This window comes from Malaya genurostris, chromosome 2 (assembly GCF_030247185.1).
Source record: "Malaya genurostris strain Urasoe2022 chromosome 2, Malgen_1.1, whole genome shotgun sequence".
Classification (NCBI taxonomy): domain Eukaryota; kingdom Metazoa; phylum Arthropoda; class Insecta; order Diptera; family Culicidae; genus Malaya; species Malaya genurostris.
Window position 1 is genome coordinate 19,352,089 of NC_080571.1, and position 16,993 is coordinate 19,369,081.

General features: G+C 38.6%; 1 protein-coding gene across 5 annotated transcripts in view; it reads left to right on the forward strand.

Annotated features, from left to right (window-relative positions):
* The window catches only part of LOC131432668 (interference hedgehog-like), a 212,677-nt gene that overhangs the window by 183,703 nt on the left and 11,981 nt on the right, over window positions 1-16,993 (forward strand). For all 5 annotated transcript variants that reach the window (XM_058599071.1, XM_058599073.1, XM_058599072.1 and 2 more), the window contains 3 exons: window positions 7,819-8,329; window positions 8,389-8,768; window positions 15,658-16,484. In XM_058599071.1, the coding sequence (XP_058455054.1) occupies window positions 7,832-8,329; window positions 8,389-8,768; window positions 15,658-16,484 (1,705 nt within the window). In that variant the 5' untranslated portion in view covers window positions 7,819-7,831. The remainder of the gene's footprint in view (window positions 1-7,818; window positions 8,330-8,388; window positions 8,769-15,657; window positions 16,485-16,993) is intronic.

Here is a 16,993-nt window from a genome sequence, read left to right on the forward strand (position 1 = left end):
TACTCGAACCGATGGATATTTGACTTTACTAGGAAAGTTTGCCCAGATTCTGTTCCTACGCAGAGCATTATACGGGAATCTCCTCCAAATAATAGTTTTATTAATAACCCATTTTCAATGATGGAATTTTCTATAGCACTCTTGTCTTGTAACAATAACGCTCCTGGGTTGGACAGAATTAAATTCAACTTGGTGAAGAATCTGCCCGACCTCGCAAAAAGACGTTTGTTGGAATTGTTCAACAAGTTTCTTGAGCAAAATATTGTTCCACCTGACTGGAGACAAGTGAAAGTTATCGCCATTCAAAAGCCGGGGAAACCAGCTTCCAATCACAACTCATATAGACCCATTGCGATGTTGTCCTGCATCAGAAAATTGTTCGAAAAAATTATTCTTCGACGTCTCGACACTTGGGTCGAGACGAACGGTTTGTTGTCAGATACTCAATTTGGCTTCCGTAGAAATAAAGGGACGAATGATTGCCTTGCATTACTTTCGTCTGACATCCAAATTGCCTTCGCTCAAAAGCAACAAATGGCATCTGTATTTTTAGACATTAAAGGAACATTTGATTCAGTTCCCATTGATGTTCTTTCAGACAAGCTCCACCAACATGGACTCCCAGCGGTTATAAATAATTATTTGCACAACCTTTTGTCAGAGAAACGCATGCATTTTTCACATGGCGATTTGGCAACATTCAGAATTAGCTACATGGGTCTCCCGCAAGGCTCATGCCTCAGTCCGCTTCTCTATTATTTTTACGTGAATGACATTGACAGCTGTCTTGTAATCCCATGTACACTAAGACAATTGGCAGATGATGGCGTGGTTTCAGTTACTGGACCCAAATCTATTGATCTGCATAAACCATTGCAAGATACCTTAGATAACTTGTCCGTTTGGGCTGTTCATCTTGGTATCGAATTCTCTGCGGAGAAAACAGAGTTAGTCGTCTTTTCAAGAAAGCATGATCCCGCGAAGCTTCAGCTCCATATGATGGGAAGAATGATCCAACAGGTTTTAACTTTTAAATACCTCGGGGTGTGGTTCGATTCCAAATGCACGTGGGGAGGACACATTAGGTATCTGATAACGAAATGCCAACAAAGAGTGAATTTTCTTCGAACAATAACAGGATCTTGGTGGGGTGCTCATCCGGAAGATCTAATAAAATTGTATCAAACAACGATACTTTCAGTGATGGAATATGGATGCGTTTGTTTTCGTTCCGCTGCAAACTCTCATATTATCAAACTTGAGCGAATTCAGTACCGTTGTTTGCGAATTGCCTTAGGCTGCATGCATTCGACACATACAATTAGTCTTGAAGTTCTGGCGGGAGTTCTTCCATTAAAAGATCGATTTTGGGAGCTTTCATCACGCCTGCTAATAAGATGTGAGGTGCTTAATCCCATGGTAATTAATAATTTCGAACGACTAGTCGAGCTTCGATCTCAAACAAAATTCATGACAGTATATTTTAATCACATGTCACAGGAAATCAACCCATCAAGATATATTCCTATCCGTGTCAGCATCCTAAGTGCCCCTGACTCAACTTTATTTTTCGATACATCCATGCAGCGCGAAGTGCGTGGAATCCCGGATCATCTACGCTCGGCGGAAATCCCAAAAATATTTTCAAGTAAGTTCAGGCATATTGACTCTGAGAAAATGTTTTACACGGATGGATCGCGAATTGAAGAAGCGACAGGGTTTGGTATGTTCAACAATAATGTTTCGGCCTCATTTAGGCTTCAAGAACCTGCATCTGTTTATATAGCAGAGCTAGCAGCAGTTCATTATAGTTTGAGTGTAATCGTCACATTATCTCCAAACCATTATTTCCTCTTCACAGATAGTCTGAGTGCAATTGAAGCCATTCGCTCAAACATGACTGGCAAGACTGAACCGTTTTTCCTGGGCAAAATAAAACAGTGCCTGAACGACATATTGAACAATAATTATCTAATCGCTATAGTCTGGGTCCCGGCTCATTGCTCCATTCCTGGCAATGAAAAAGCCGATATTTTAGCCAAACGTGGTGCTATTGAGGGTGAAATTTATGAGAGACCGATTGCTTTTAACGAATTCTATAGCTCGTCTCGCCAAAGATCACTTGCCAGCTGGCAAGCTTCTTGGGATAAAGATGATCTGGGTCGGTGGATGCACTCAATTATTCCGAAAATATCGACAAAGGCATGGTTCAGGGGACTGGATGTGAGTAGGGATTTCATTCGTGTGATGTCCAGACTCATGTCCAATCACTACACGTTAGATGCACATCTCCTTCGAATTGGGCTCTCCGAAACTAATCATTGTGCTTGCGGAGAAGGTTATCGGGATATTGATCATGTCGTTTGGACATGCGTGGAGTATCGTGATGTCAGATCTCAACTAATAAATTCTTTGAGTACCCAAGGTAGACTATCCAATGTCCCAGTTCGAGACATTCTTGCTTGTCGTGACCTTTCATACATGAAACTTATTTATCATTTCATAAAGAAAATTGGAGTTTCAATTTAATAAAGACCCCTTTTAAGACTTAGTTCTGATTCCAGTTGCGTCCATGAGTTCAACCAATAGCTAAATTAGAATAAAAATTATGTAATGATACAAACAAACTCGAAACAGTTTTTGAAACTAACAACAAAATGTCTGAAAATATCAGCTTATTTTATAATTTATAGCAGTTAATCGTTTGGTTTAAATAATATTTCCGAGTAGATTTCATAATTAATGACGAGTTACCTAAGATGATGTTTAAGTAATAAGAGGAATATGTTTTAATAAATTCAAATCGTTGTGACTATGTTAGAATTAAATTAGGATAAGAATTTTATGTAAAAGTGATGCTACGGCGAAGAAAAACTTATGTAAACTGCCTTAAGAAATAAACGTATTTATGGAAAAAAAAGGAACAAGAAACAAGAAAACAAGGAAATTAGAAAACATAAACATAAGGAAACAAGAAAAAATAGAAAACAAGAAAACATGAAAATAATAAAAACAAGAAAACTAGAAAACAGGAAAACAAAAAAACAAGAGAACTTGTAAACTTGAAAATCAGAAATCCAGAAACAAACAACGAGAATACAAAAAAAAACAAAAAATCAAGAAAACAAGAAATGAAACAATGTGTGAAAATCGTTGTTTTATATCATTTATTTATATCCGGCTTTAACCTAATCTTGGTCGTTCGCCGGGTTAAAATGGTTAACCTATAATTAGAAAACGCTAAACAAAAAATTAGTTCAATGCATAGGACGCTGGTCTTACAAGCCAGCTGTCGTATGTTCGAGCCCCGACCTGGAAGGATTCTTAGTTGTCAGTAGGATCCATAGTACTAGCCATGCAATGATTCTGTACAGTAAGAATCGGCTGCGAAGTCTGTTGAAACAAAAAGGCCAAATTGCACGGAAGGAATGTAATGCCAAGACCTTGCTTTTTTTAAACAAAAAATTATAATCATAAACAGAAATTTAAAAACATGAACAAGAAAAAAAAAACAAAACAAGCTAGCAAGTAGTCAAGAAAACAAATAGACAAGAAATTTAAAAAAATACAAGGAAACAAGTAAATCAGAAAAAATAAGAAACAAGAAAACAAAAAAAAACAAGCAAACAAAAACAAGAAAACAAGAAACAAGAAAACAAGCAACAAGAAATGAAAAAACAAGAAAACAATGTGTGACAAGTGCTAACCTATATAAAGAAAACGCTAAACAGAATTTTAAAACCGTAAACAGAAATCTAAAAACAAAAACAAAAAAAAAACAAATTAACAAGTTAAGTTAACAAGTTTTTAGGCTAACAAATTAACAAGTTAAGTTAACAAGTTAACAAGTTGACAAGTTCACAAAATCACAAGTTCACAAGTTCACAAGTTCACAATTTCACAAGTTCACAAATTTACAAGTTAACAAATTAACAAGTAAACGAGTAAACAAGAAAACAACAAACCAGAAAACGAAAACAAACAAGAAAACAAGAGAACTTGAAAACTTGAAAAGAAAAAATCCAGAACACAAGAAAAAAAACAAGAAAACAAACAAACCGGAAACAAAAAAAAAGAAAACACGAAAATAAGAAACCAAGTAAACAAGAAAACTAGAAAACAGGACAACAAGAGAACTAGAAAACAAGGAAACATGAAATAAGTACAAAAAAAAAACAAAAAATAAAAGAACAAGAAAACAAGGAACACGAAAAATGAATCAATGTGTGAAAATTGTTAACCTATAATTAGAAAACGCTTGACGGAAAATTAAAACCATAAACAAGAATTTTAAAACTAGAAACAAAAAAACAAGAAGTCAAGAAAACAATTAGACAAGAAAACATAAAATAAAAACAAGAAAATCAGAAAACTAAAAACAAGAAAACATGAAACCAAATAAATAAGAAAACAAGTATACAATAAAACAAGAAAACATGATACAAAAAATCGTGAAACAAGTAAACATGTAAAGAAGTAAACAAATAAACAAGTAAAACAATAAACAAGTGAACTAGTCTAGTAAACAAGAAAATACGAAATCATGAAATCAAGTACACTACAGAACAATAAAACCACGGAACTACAAAACTAAATAACTGCAAAACTACTAAACTACAAGAAAACTAGAGAACAAGACATCCAGAAATAAAGAAAACAGAGAAAAAGGTGAACCGATTTTCGACCGTTAAATCAGAAACTAAATAACTACTAAAACTAGCAAATTAGAACTCTGGAAACTAGAGAGTTCGAATATTGGGAAACTGAAATGCTGGAAAACTAGACTGGTCTTACAGAAAACCTGTGAAACAGTAAAATAGTATAACAGTAAATCAGTAAAACAGTAGAAGAAAAGATCCAACCAAAAAAAGCAGAAAAACCTGTTTTAATCCACCTAGTGGTGTAATGATGCCTTTCTCATATCAATCATACTATCATATATAATACTGTGGTATTCTTCAAAATAATTCTCTGCGATTCTTGAAAGAAATCGGTTTGTTTGACCGTCTACTGATAAAAACTATCAATTGGAAAACATTTAAGGTCGATTTAGAATTTTTAAAGGTTTTTCCCCATTTTCAGTGATGGTATACAAATTTTAACACACTTTACCCTATATTTCCGGATCCGGAAGTCGGATCCGCATGAAATTAAGGAATTACGCATGGGACCACAGGACCTCTCATTTGAATCTTAGTTTGTGAAAATCGGTCGCGCCATCTATGAGAAAAGTTAGAACACATATTTTCTTTTTTTTTTTGCACATTTTACCCCATATCTCCCGAACCATAAGTCGGATCCAAATAATATTCAGGAATTTTGTATTGGACCACAAGACCTTTCATTTGAACCTAAGTTTGTGAAAATCGGTTCAGCCATCTCTGAGAAAAGTTAGTGCACTTATTTTCACAATTTTTTGCACATTTTACCCCATAATTTCGGAACCGGTAGTCGGATCCAAATAATATTCAGGAATTTTGTATGGGACCACAAGACCTTTCATTTGAATCTAAGTTTGTGAAAATCGGTTCAGCCATCTCTGAGAAAAGTTAGTGCAAAAAAACGTTACATACACACCTACGCACATACACGCACATACACACACACACACACACACACACACACACACACACACACACACACACACACACACACACACACACACACACACACACACACACACACACACACACACACACACACACACACACAGACATTTTGCGTACTCGACGAACTGAGTGGAATGGTATATGGACACTCGGCCCTCCGGGCCTCGGTTCAAAAGTCAGTTTTCACAGTGATTGCATAACCTTTCTATATGAGAAAGGCAAGTACAGCAAAGGTAAAAAGCTGAAAACCAGAAAAGCAGAAAAACAGCAAAAATGAAAAACTGAAAAGCATAAAACCAGCAAAACTACAAAAAACGGAAAACAAAAGAACGAGAAAACTGAAAAAAAAAACAACAACGCGATGCACACTAAAACAATTTTACAATAGAGCAGTGAAACAACGGAAAAACATAAATAACAAAAAAAAATATTTACTGAAACTTGCAGAAAACTGATAGAAAGTAGAATAGACAGATTAATGGTAGAAATAGAGCGCAATGTGTCATATAAGATCAAGCAGTAATACAACACGAACAACAACCGGCGCGTGTTTCGCACAGGCGTAATCAATTTGCATTCTGGAACGGGTTCCCACACGTACCAAAGGAGGATACTCTTTAAGTTTGAAAAGTCCAATAACGGTTGCTTGGAACTAGAAAACTCGTTGTAAATTCAAAGTAACAAAGCTACGTTTTGTCCGCCTTTTCTGGATGTCCTGAACTACCCCGCCGCATAGTCAAAGTCACTGCCAAAGTATTGTTCGATTGGCCGAAATTCTGAATTTGGGTTACAAATCGATCAAAATTGTTGACAGCATAGCCAAATCGCGCCGAAAGACGAGTTTGCCTCAATGCTTGCAGATGATACACGCCCTTTCCGGTATTTTTCTATGTCGCAGTCGAGGATGTGACGAATGATTCCGTTTTCTAGCCACAACTACAAATCGCTTGTCAAATCGAGGCCTTATACGCGAACTTGTTAGCAAACATGAATTTCAACCTTCCCGCAACATCCCCACGACTTGTCTCGATGTAGAACTTTTGATGGGGAAGCAGCTTCAAATCGAGTTTTACGAATAAACAGAATAAACAGGAAAGTGGGATTAATTGCACAATATTGGCTAAAGAAATGTCACATTAGTAGCGAAGGAATCGCACGTAAAAACATTATGTTATATTTCATTACATTTTATAAAATGCACATAAATGGAGCATCGTATTTCACGCAAATTTATATTCAAAAACGTGTAAAATTGTGTGATTTGAAAAATACATGACTTGAAATCAAATTAAAAAAAAACAAAAGATCGATAGCAACTGCGTGACTTGAACCGAGAAACATTAAATCACAAAGCAAGTCAGTTAATCGACTGAACCACAAAAGTACATATCTGCTTGGCAAATGGTAAATGGTGCATATAAATTCATACAGTCGCACTTGCTAGTCCAGTGCCAATTACAGTCGTAGCCTGTGAATCTGGAACTTGAAGTTGTATGTGTGTAAAATTAAATGTTTTGTTTGTAAGCATGACACATTTTATTTGAAGAACAAGTCTGAGGAAATCGATTCAACCATCTCCGAGAAAATTTAGTGTACAAATTGAATGTGATCTCGTCGAACTGAGTCGACACTCGACTGATCGGTCCTCGGTTTCAAAGTTTTTTTTTTGTATTTCACGGAACTGCTCTGCCAATTGAACTACCCTAAAGATGTTGTGAAACATATTTTCAAACTCTATAAAATAAATGCCCATTTCCTGAAAGAAACCTGCAACCGGCCGTTTTGCAGAGGTTGCCAATTCTCATTTGAAAGATCAATTGGAGAAGAAAATCCAGATACTTGTCAGGGTACGAGAGAACAAACAACAGAGAATTCAATATCGCATGTCTTTTTTTTGTTTCGCATTACAATGCGGCACGCCACGGACTTATTAATAGATGACATGTTCCACCCTTTCCTTCCAACCCGAAGCCACTGTAGGGTAGAGATCATGCATGATCTACAACGGATCCCTGATGACAGCGTGCCTTTGTCAGTCCGCGGCAAGTCAAGTGGCGACGGGAAGATTTGCGTGTATAAATCAATCGCGTTGCGCGTATTCGGTCCCCGCTACTCTCCGTTTGATAAACCGGAATTCGGAATTCGATTGTTTTTTTTTTCTTGGCGCATTCCTAATCTAATCGATTTTTTTTCTTCTTCATCCTTTCAGATATCGCTCCAGAATGTTGGCCACTGTCGATAGCCGCGTAAGTAGTCTGCCCACAGTCGAGAACGGCATGTCGCACAGGCCAGTTTCGGTCAGCCGTCTATGGCAGCATACGACAGAGAGGATAACAGATCGAAGGCATTGTTTACTGCCACGACGGATAGATCTGCGCTTGGCAGCAGCCTACCGGTGCTCTCTTCTGCTCATCACCCTAGTGTTAAGTTGTCCCCTGCTAGTGTTAGCTTTGCCGCATCCTTCGCATCATTCTGCAGCTTCCTCGTCGTCAACGGACTCGGCGTCGAGCAGTAGTTCCGGTTCCGGTTCCACCGGCAGTAGCAATACGAAAAGTTTAGGAGTTTACATGATCCGATCGCCGGAATCGACTACGGCACCGGCTGGCGATGAAGTACTCTTCGAGTGTGAACTGAATTTGATACCTGAAAGACTGGAATGGCGGTTTCGGGCCCAGGAGAGCCAAGGGAGCCGCGACGATTACGTCTATTTGAATAAGAATGTAAGTGTTTCTTGTGGCATTAAAAACAAACTTAAATGCAGTTCCAATTTTCCACTCAGGGTCACAATGTGACTACCGTCGAAGGAAACTCAAAGCTGCACGTGTATGTCAATGTGAAAACGATCGGCGAGTATCAGTGCGTTGCATGGTTCGGTGCTTCGGCGATCGCGTCCATACCGGCCCGGTTGACCCTGGCTTCGATCAGTCTGGACTCCAGTATTAGCAGCAGTAACGGTAACTACGCCAGCTACGGACCGATGCGAACCAGCAGTAGCATAAGCGATGTCCACAGTGGACGAACCGATCGGGTTCCAACGATGATGAGGCGCGTTCTGTCTCCGATCCAGCAGCAACATCTGAAAATCTCCCCGGGAAATAGTATTATCATTAAGTGCGGTGATGTTATCTCCAACCCGCCGGCTATCTGGAGCTACTACAAGTAAGTTATTCGCTTTGTTTTTATAATACTGGTTAATGCACTAGGAAGTTTTTCGGGAATTTATTTAGACGATTTTTGCAAGCGTTTTATTTTAAATACCACGGTTCACATCGATCGGTTCGATATTCGCGTAAAATGTTTTTGCATAATGAGTGAAATTGTAATTTATAAATATACAAAAAAAATGTTACATGGAAGAATTGCTGATTGGACTGTAATAATCGAAAGAGAAACTGTGCACTTGAGACCTTTTATAATGTTCGTTTTCATATGTTACTGAGTAGATCAGGTCCCTTGTTTCGTAAATTGCGACCTCAGTCTCAGTCAACCCATGAACTAAGCAATTCGATATTTCCACGACAAAAGGACCTAACTGCAAATGACAGTTTCACATTGTTTACTTTTTCTCTCAAGAATCAATGAATTGATTTTATATTTGACGCCTCACTTTTCGCAAAACTTTCAGGGTATAACCACAAGCTTTCGATGTAAATTGGAATCTTTCAAGAAATAACATTAATGGTTCCGTAACAATCAAAAGAGAACCCGAACAAATAGAGACAGAAATCTTCTCAGAAAACAAACCATTGTTTTTTTTTAATTAGGAAAATATTAATGGTTTTAAATCTGTCTGAGCAACACTAGTTGTTAGATGATTTTTTGCCAAATTTGCTTAATTTTATCCTATATTCGCATGCTAGGACACTCCTTTCCATTTAAAAAAAACTACTCTTATGACAACCTCTGAAAAGCAAGAAGTAGCAGTGTCAAGTTTGGTGAAAGCACGTTCAATTATATTGGAGTCATAATGCAATATACATAAGTATGCGCCAATATTGTTCATGTAGCGATTGTGATACCATACAATAGTAAAAAGATTCCATCGCAATTATCCACTTTCCGTATAGAATGATCCGATATTCCCGATTCTAGGTATTCCCGAGCAGCAAAAGTATTCGCTGATGCACACTCTCCTTTTGTTCGTGCAAAACCTAGTTTCGCTGTCTCATCCACCGGTACTGATGGGGAGGGAAGGATAAAAGAAACATGGAAGGGAAAAAGTCCACGAAAGGATTCTGAATGATCTGCAGGTGCCAAAATGCACATTTAATAATATCTCCAACCCCCGAAATAATTTAGAAATTTTACAGAAACGACACTATTCTGCATTCCCGGTAGAATGCAGAACGATTCGCAGTGTGATTGAACAGAAGTAACTTCGGTACCCCATAAGAGATGTCAAACAATCTGCTAAAGCATTTTAAGGTCAATACAGAAAGGATTCATACACTTCAGGATGGAACAATGAACCCCTCTGACTATAGCTCCTTACCACATTGGGTGAGAAAAGATAGAATATCCTTTGATTTTAGCTCTCCATAAACAATTTCAACCATGTATGAGGAACCAAAAACCCGAATACGTCGTTGCGTCAATCCTGCAATGATGCTTGGAAAAATGCAACAGACATTTTGACCTTTTTTAGATACATATCTGGTAAAAATGCTGTTGTCTGAGCGCGCCAGTAGCTGGCAGCCCAAGAACGAATGCTATTCTTTATCCAACTAGTTGACAGTGATAAATCTGGATCTTTCATTCATAGTACCAGCTCTAACCAACTCGTCCAAGATAGTAAATGACTGACAATTTGCAGCATCCGAATTTTCAACGACATCAACCATCGTATAAGGTCCTGTATCGCAGGATGAAGATGCAATAGTTACATAATCTCGCATTTGAAACTCGGATACTTAAGTGAAATACGTAGCCATCTCAACGAACCTTTCCAAAAGCTATTTTCTTTGTGTTTAAGAAAGATAAGAAATATTTTCTATCAATGCTTTCATTTAGTCAATCTAACTGTGACACGGAGTTTTGAGCTCCACAAGGGCAGAGCCTACAAATGTTCCGTTTACGATTACCTTTTTAGGCTCCTGCAGTCATTCAGTCATCGGAACGGAAATACACTTTGACTTGCGAGCTCCCGTTTTAGTGGCCTTTTACGGCATGGAACAGGAAACCAGTGGATCAATTCTTGGTTGAAATAAGCTGCAAGCTTAATTCAGTATCTGTTTAAACACGTCCAGAAACTAATTCAGAGCAAGCATTAATAAGTCGATTAATATTTTCGTGTAGAAATGCCTTTTTATCTTCGATTTCGAAATTCGGTATGGTATCGATTGATGTAATAAATTATGCACAATTCCGCTAGCGAAGATAATTTCCTACGAATATTTCCTAATACGTTTGTTCCTTATACGAATCTAAACCCATGTCAAACCTCTTTGAAAAATATTACAGTATGGCTTCGAAGATCGGTGCAAAGAAACCGAACGATCCCCAAATGAATGGTTTTTCTGTAAAGATGGTAGAGCTGCTCCGTAGCGGAACAACCTTCGCTTTTAAAAATATTTAGATTTAATTTCCTCTTTCAACTGTTGTGAAAAGATTAAGGTAAATAAATGATACTACGGTAACGGTAGCTGTTATTCCAAAAACAACAGTTTTTTCAGGCTGCGTTGCCAGATTCAAGCATTTTTCGAGTGATTTCATTTTGACATTACGAGTTACTGAGGGGTAGTTAAATTTGTGATTGTTGTGTACACTTCTGTTAGAGAAATGATTGATGCAAAACAATGTAGTCTGGTTTTCGATAAATTACAACTGTCTACAAAACTTTCATGTAAAGATTAAAAGTATATAGAACTTTCAATCAGAAAATCAATGAAATTTGCCCCGCTTTGTCTTTCTCATAGGTTATGCCATCACTGTGAAAGTCAACTTTTAAACCTCAGCCGAGTTTCATAGTCGAGTTCGACTTAGTTCATTGAGATATAAAAAATATGCATATTCTCCGAAATGCTTGAACCGATATTCAGCACCTTAGATTCCTTAGAGAGATAGTCAGGATGATCCAATAATTTCCATATTGATTCGAGTAGTTCACAGAACTGCGCTTTAACGCGAGTGTAGTTTGTCGGTTGCGTCAATTATTTGGTGCATCTAAGGAACCGGAAGTGCCGGTCATTTGCCTATCGAATTTGTTCAATGACCTAATAGTCACCCTTATTCTGAATAACGTCAAATCGATTTTTCGATCGTTTTTCATTTGTATTCCTTATAACGCTAGCAAAATCAAAGGTAGCTAGGATTCAATCTACGAATTCTACAGTCGATCGAACAATCAATACGTCGTTATTCAGAATAAGCGTGAGTAGCTTTCAACCAAGCCTTAGATAGAGAAAATCGGTTCAGCCATTTCCGAGAAAATTGAGCAGATCGAAAAACAGTGCATATGTCACTTTTGCGATTATATCTCGAACTTGATCAATAATCCAATATTAGCTTTCAAACGAGCCTAAGATAGCTGAAATCGGTTCAGTCATCTCCGAGAAAATTGAATGCACAAATCCATACACACACACACATACATACATACACAGACATGTTCCGATCTCGTCAAGCTGTGTATAACACTAGGAATTGTGTATAACACTAGGAAGCGTCCTGGCTCTGATCAGTTTTCCCAGTAAATCTATATTCTTTCTTAAGGAGTGTACACCCAAACCTCCGTTTACGAACACTTTTTATACGTTACCTCTTTTTACGTATCTCTTTTTACGAACCAAATCCCAAATAACGTAATCTTTTTTTACGAACCAAATCCCAAATAACGTAAACTTTTTTTACGAACCTACTTCGTAAAAAGATGTTTTGTCATTCATCGAAAGCGATTCCCGACTCCATGGAAACTACTACAATATAGGTATTTTTGGAGTGGGTTTAAAGAGTAGATTCCGGAAAATGATGTTTGAGGTATTTTGGAAATCCAAAGTGGCGACTTCCGGTTGATTGATATTCCTTGAAAACCCATACAATATGGGTATTTTCGGAACGGAATTGATGAGTAGATGTCAGAAATGATGTTTGAGGTATTTTGGAAATCCAAAATGGCGACTTCCGGTTGATTGATATTCCTTGAAAACCCATACAATATGGGTATTTTCGGAACGCAATTGATGAGTAGATGTCAGAAAATGATGTTTGAGGTAGTTTTGAAATTCAAGATGGCGACTTCCGGTTTTTTGATATTCCTTGGAAACCCATACAATATGGGTATTTTCGGAACGGAATTGATGAGTAGATGTCGGAAAATGATGTTTGAAGTGGTTCTGAAATCCAAGATGGCGACTTCCGGTTTGTTAATATTCCTCGAAAACCCATACAATATGGGTATTTTCGGAACGGTATAGTGTTTTAAAGGAATACCAAGTTAAAGGAAAATGGCAAAAACTTTCAAAAGATAATAATAAACCGGAAGTCACTGTTTTGCATTTCAAAACCACCTCCAATATAATTTTCCGACGTCTACTTTTAAATCTCTTTCCGAAAGTTCAAGGAATATCAAGAAACCGGAAGTCACCATATTGGTTGTCAGAACCACCTCAAACATCGTTTTCTGATATCTACTCATCAATCCCGTTCCGAAAATATCCATATTGTAAGTGTTTTCAAGGAATATCAACAAACCGGAAGTCGCCATCTTGAATTTCAAAACTACCTCAAACATCGTTTTCTGACATCTACTCATCAATTCCGTTCCGAAAATATCCATATTGTAAGGGTTTTCAAGGGATATCAACAAACCGGAAGTCGCCATCTTGGATTTCAGAACCACATCAAACATCGTTTTCTGATATCTAATCATCAATTCCGATCCGAAGATACCCATATTGTTAGGGGTTTTAGGCAATCTCAATAAACCGGAAGCCGCCATCTTGGATTTTGAAACGAGCCCAAACATCATTTTCTTGCACTTGCACATCCGTTCCGAAAATAAGCATATGATGCGCGGTTTCCACAATAATCACACAAAACTTTTTTTACGAAGTAAATTCCAAATAACGTAAACTTTTTTTACGAACTACCTCTTTTTACGAACCCCCGTTTAGTTCGTAAATGGAGGTTTCGGTGTATCGAATATAAGCTATCCACAAATTTTTCTTTCAAATTGTGATAAAAAACGATATTTCATCCTTTATTGTACGAGGTTAAATTTGAGCATAATGAAAACCGGATGAAATTTAAGTTATTTCTTCACGAATTTTCGAACTTTTGATCGGACGCTATTCATCAAGATCCGGACAAGTGTTGCATCGCATTTTTTGGACGCTTGAGTCCAAATTTTGTTGAACTCACGCATGTTCCCAGCTGCCTTACCAGTCTTCTTGAAGACCCTCTTCACGATTGCCCAGTAACGTTCGATGGGTCGAAGCTGAGGGCAATTTGGTGGATTGATATTTTCTCAACGGAATTTATACCCTTTTCCGCAGAAAGCCAACTGAGAGTGGTTTTGGCGTAGTGAGCTGACACTAAATCCAGCCAAAAAAGTGGAGTTGTACCATGCTTCTTATATAAAGGCAGCAATCTCTTATGGAGACACTGGAGATCGATAGATTTCTGCATTTATAGTTTCGGTAGTGTTGACTTCAAACCACAGGAACATATTGCTTGCCATACCAGTATCTTTCGACCGAATTTCTCCACTTGAATCGACCTGTCCGCATCGCTCACGTCCTACCCAACGAGGACAGTAAAGTATTGTGGACCTGGGAGGGTTTTTGAGTCCTCCTTTACATAAGTCTCATCGTCCATCATCCGGACACTGCAAAAGACGCGAATACAATTTCCGGGCCCTTGTTGCTGGTCACTTCTTTTGTTTTACACTTTGTTTCGAGATTTTCTGCTTCTTGTAGGTCTTCAGATGATTTCGCCTCTTGATACGCTGGATTAGTCCGACACTCGTTCCTGCTTTTTTGGCCAAATCACGTATTGACATTGATTTGTTCTTCATGATTAGAGATACCACTTTCTGGTCCAGTTTCGTGTTGAAATAATCGGGTTTTCTGCCTCTTCCTGGTAGCTTATCCAAAGAATAGTATTCCCCAAACTTATTAATGATGGTTTTAACACTGGCATGATTAATTCCAAACCGCTTCGCCAAATTCCTAAAATAGGAATGTTCAATACACGACATTTTGAAAACGCCGAATTTCAACCGAACAAACAAGTAAACAAACGAAAGCTGACAGCCAAACGCACAGCATGCTGTGATCCGAGCATAAAAAACCATCACAAATACATGCGTACAACACAAATGTATGTGGATAGCTTTTTTTCGATACACTCCTTAGTGCAACATAGATGTTGTCGCGATTAAAATGAAGTGAATGTTATTTTTGTGAGGGTAAGTCGATTTCTATGCACGCGCCATTTTTTCTGCTCCAGTTTCGTGGGAACGCAACGAAAAATGAGAGAGAAATTGAATCGGCTCAAAAAGGCTGCCAAAAAAGCAGTAGCTTCATTGGATTTTATGTGATGTAGTCAAACTTGTAACCAAAAATATCAAAACTTTCTTGGCCACCTGGCCACATCAAGAGTCATTTTGCATATTTGCGAGAGAGCATGGAGAGAAATGTAATACGCACAGCGAACCACGTGGTTTTACACGACCTACTAGTCTCAGCCCTTAAGATCCGTTTTCACTGAATTTTCTTATTGACTCTGAGCATCCTTGGAACAGTCCTGAATAGACAAAATAGACACTAAACAGTTATAAATAAGTTATTGATTGCTCGAGCAGATTTGAAGATCTGTTTTCGAAGAAGTTCTTGGGCAAGGGAGAACAGATAAGAATAGACAAGAAAGTAGTAGTTTTTTGCTGCGGAACAGTATAGACCTTAAGGATATATTCCAAGTAGTTCTGGAATGGAACATCTCTTACGGATTCCCATATGTTGTTAATACTGAAATCAAATGACATTAAAAAAAATATTTGAAACGACGATTCCAGTGTAATCCAAAACTCATCGGCTTCTTTCCATTTCAGAGACGAAGTAGCGATCCCAGCCAGTAACCCACAGCTGCCCCACGGAGGACTGATTCTGCCGCAGCTGACACCACAGGATTCCGGAACGTACCGCTGTTCCGCCGTCAATTCAATCACTGGCAATGAACTTAAACTGCCCCAGAAAACTACGATTCTGGTAGAATACACTCCACGTTCGTCACCGAAAGCCATCTACAAACCGCAGAACGTTTCCGTAGTGCCCGGGTCGACGGCGCTCCTAGAATGCACCGGTGTAGCGAATCCCATCCCTAAACCGTCCTGGTCCCGACGGGATGGTCTCCCAATCGGCGATCATTCACAGGTTCTACCGTACGGTTTACAGATCAACAACGTCCTCCCGGAGGATCAAGGAGAGTACGTGTGTCGTTTGGACAACGGTGTCGAGCCGACCCTCGTGCATACCATCAAGTTGACCGTTCTGGAACTGCCGCAAATTATCGAACCTCCAAGGGCCACTCTGACGAACGAAAGCGAAAGCCTAGAACTACAGTGCATTGCCACGGGTTCGCCAACGCCGGACATTTACTGGATGATAAACGGCGACTACACAAAATGGGATCGATTGATCAGGTCGAACGGTTCCAAGTTGTTCATAAAATCAGTTGAAAAGAAACATGCCGGAATTGTGCAGTGCTTTGCACGGAATGAAGTCGGTGAAGTTAGCGAAAGCAGTCTTCTACAGGTCAATCCAAAACAGATTCCCGGAGGAATCGGATCGCCCCCGCTAGGATCCGTACCATCTGGTTCCAAGTTCGGAAACGATCACGGCAGTAAACGACAAAAAGGCGGAAAGAAACACAAACACCGTAAGTTTAAAGTGGCACAAATATTGTTTTATTTTCTTTCAGACCAAGTTCCGGCACAATTTGTTCAAAAATTGACGTTAGTTCCTCTGGAAATTTTTCACGTCGCGGTGGTCCCCTATTGATTCCACTCCAAACCAGCTGTGCCGGCAAGCGGCAATTCTTCGAAATCGACAATTCGAATGCCCCTTCCCTTGCCTCCAAGCGGTCGAAGTCATTTCGTATCAGCTTAAATTTGCAATCCGGAAAACGTGCACAGATTTCACCGTAAATCTTTTCAGTCATCTCTTTGAAGACAGGACATTTCAGGCAGTGTTCCACCGTCACAATTGCCAATTCGGGATCAAAATGTTTATCGTCACAGAATATCAAATTTTTGTCCACCTTCTGTTTCTGTTTTCCTTTCTTTGACTTTTTAGATTTGGCTACTTTTTTCCCTTTTTTCGCTTTTTTCGGTGGCATTTTACAGTCACCCGGAAAACTGACAGTTTCCACGGCCTACTGATTGAGTT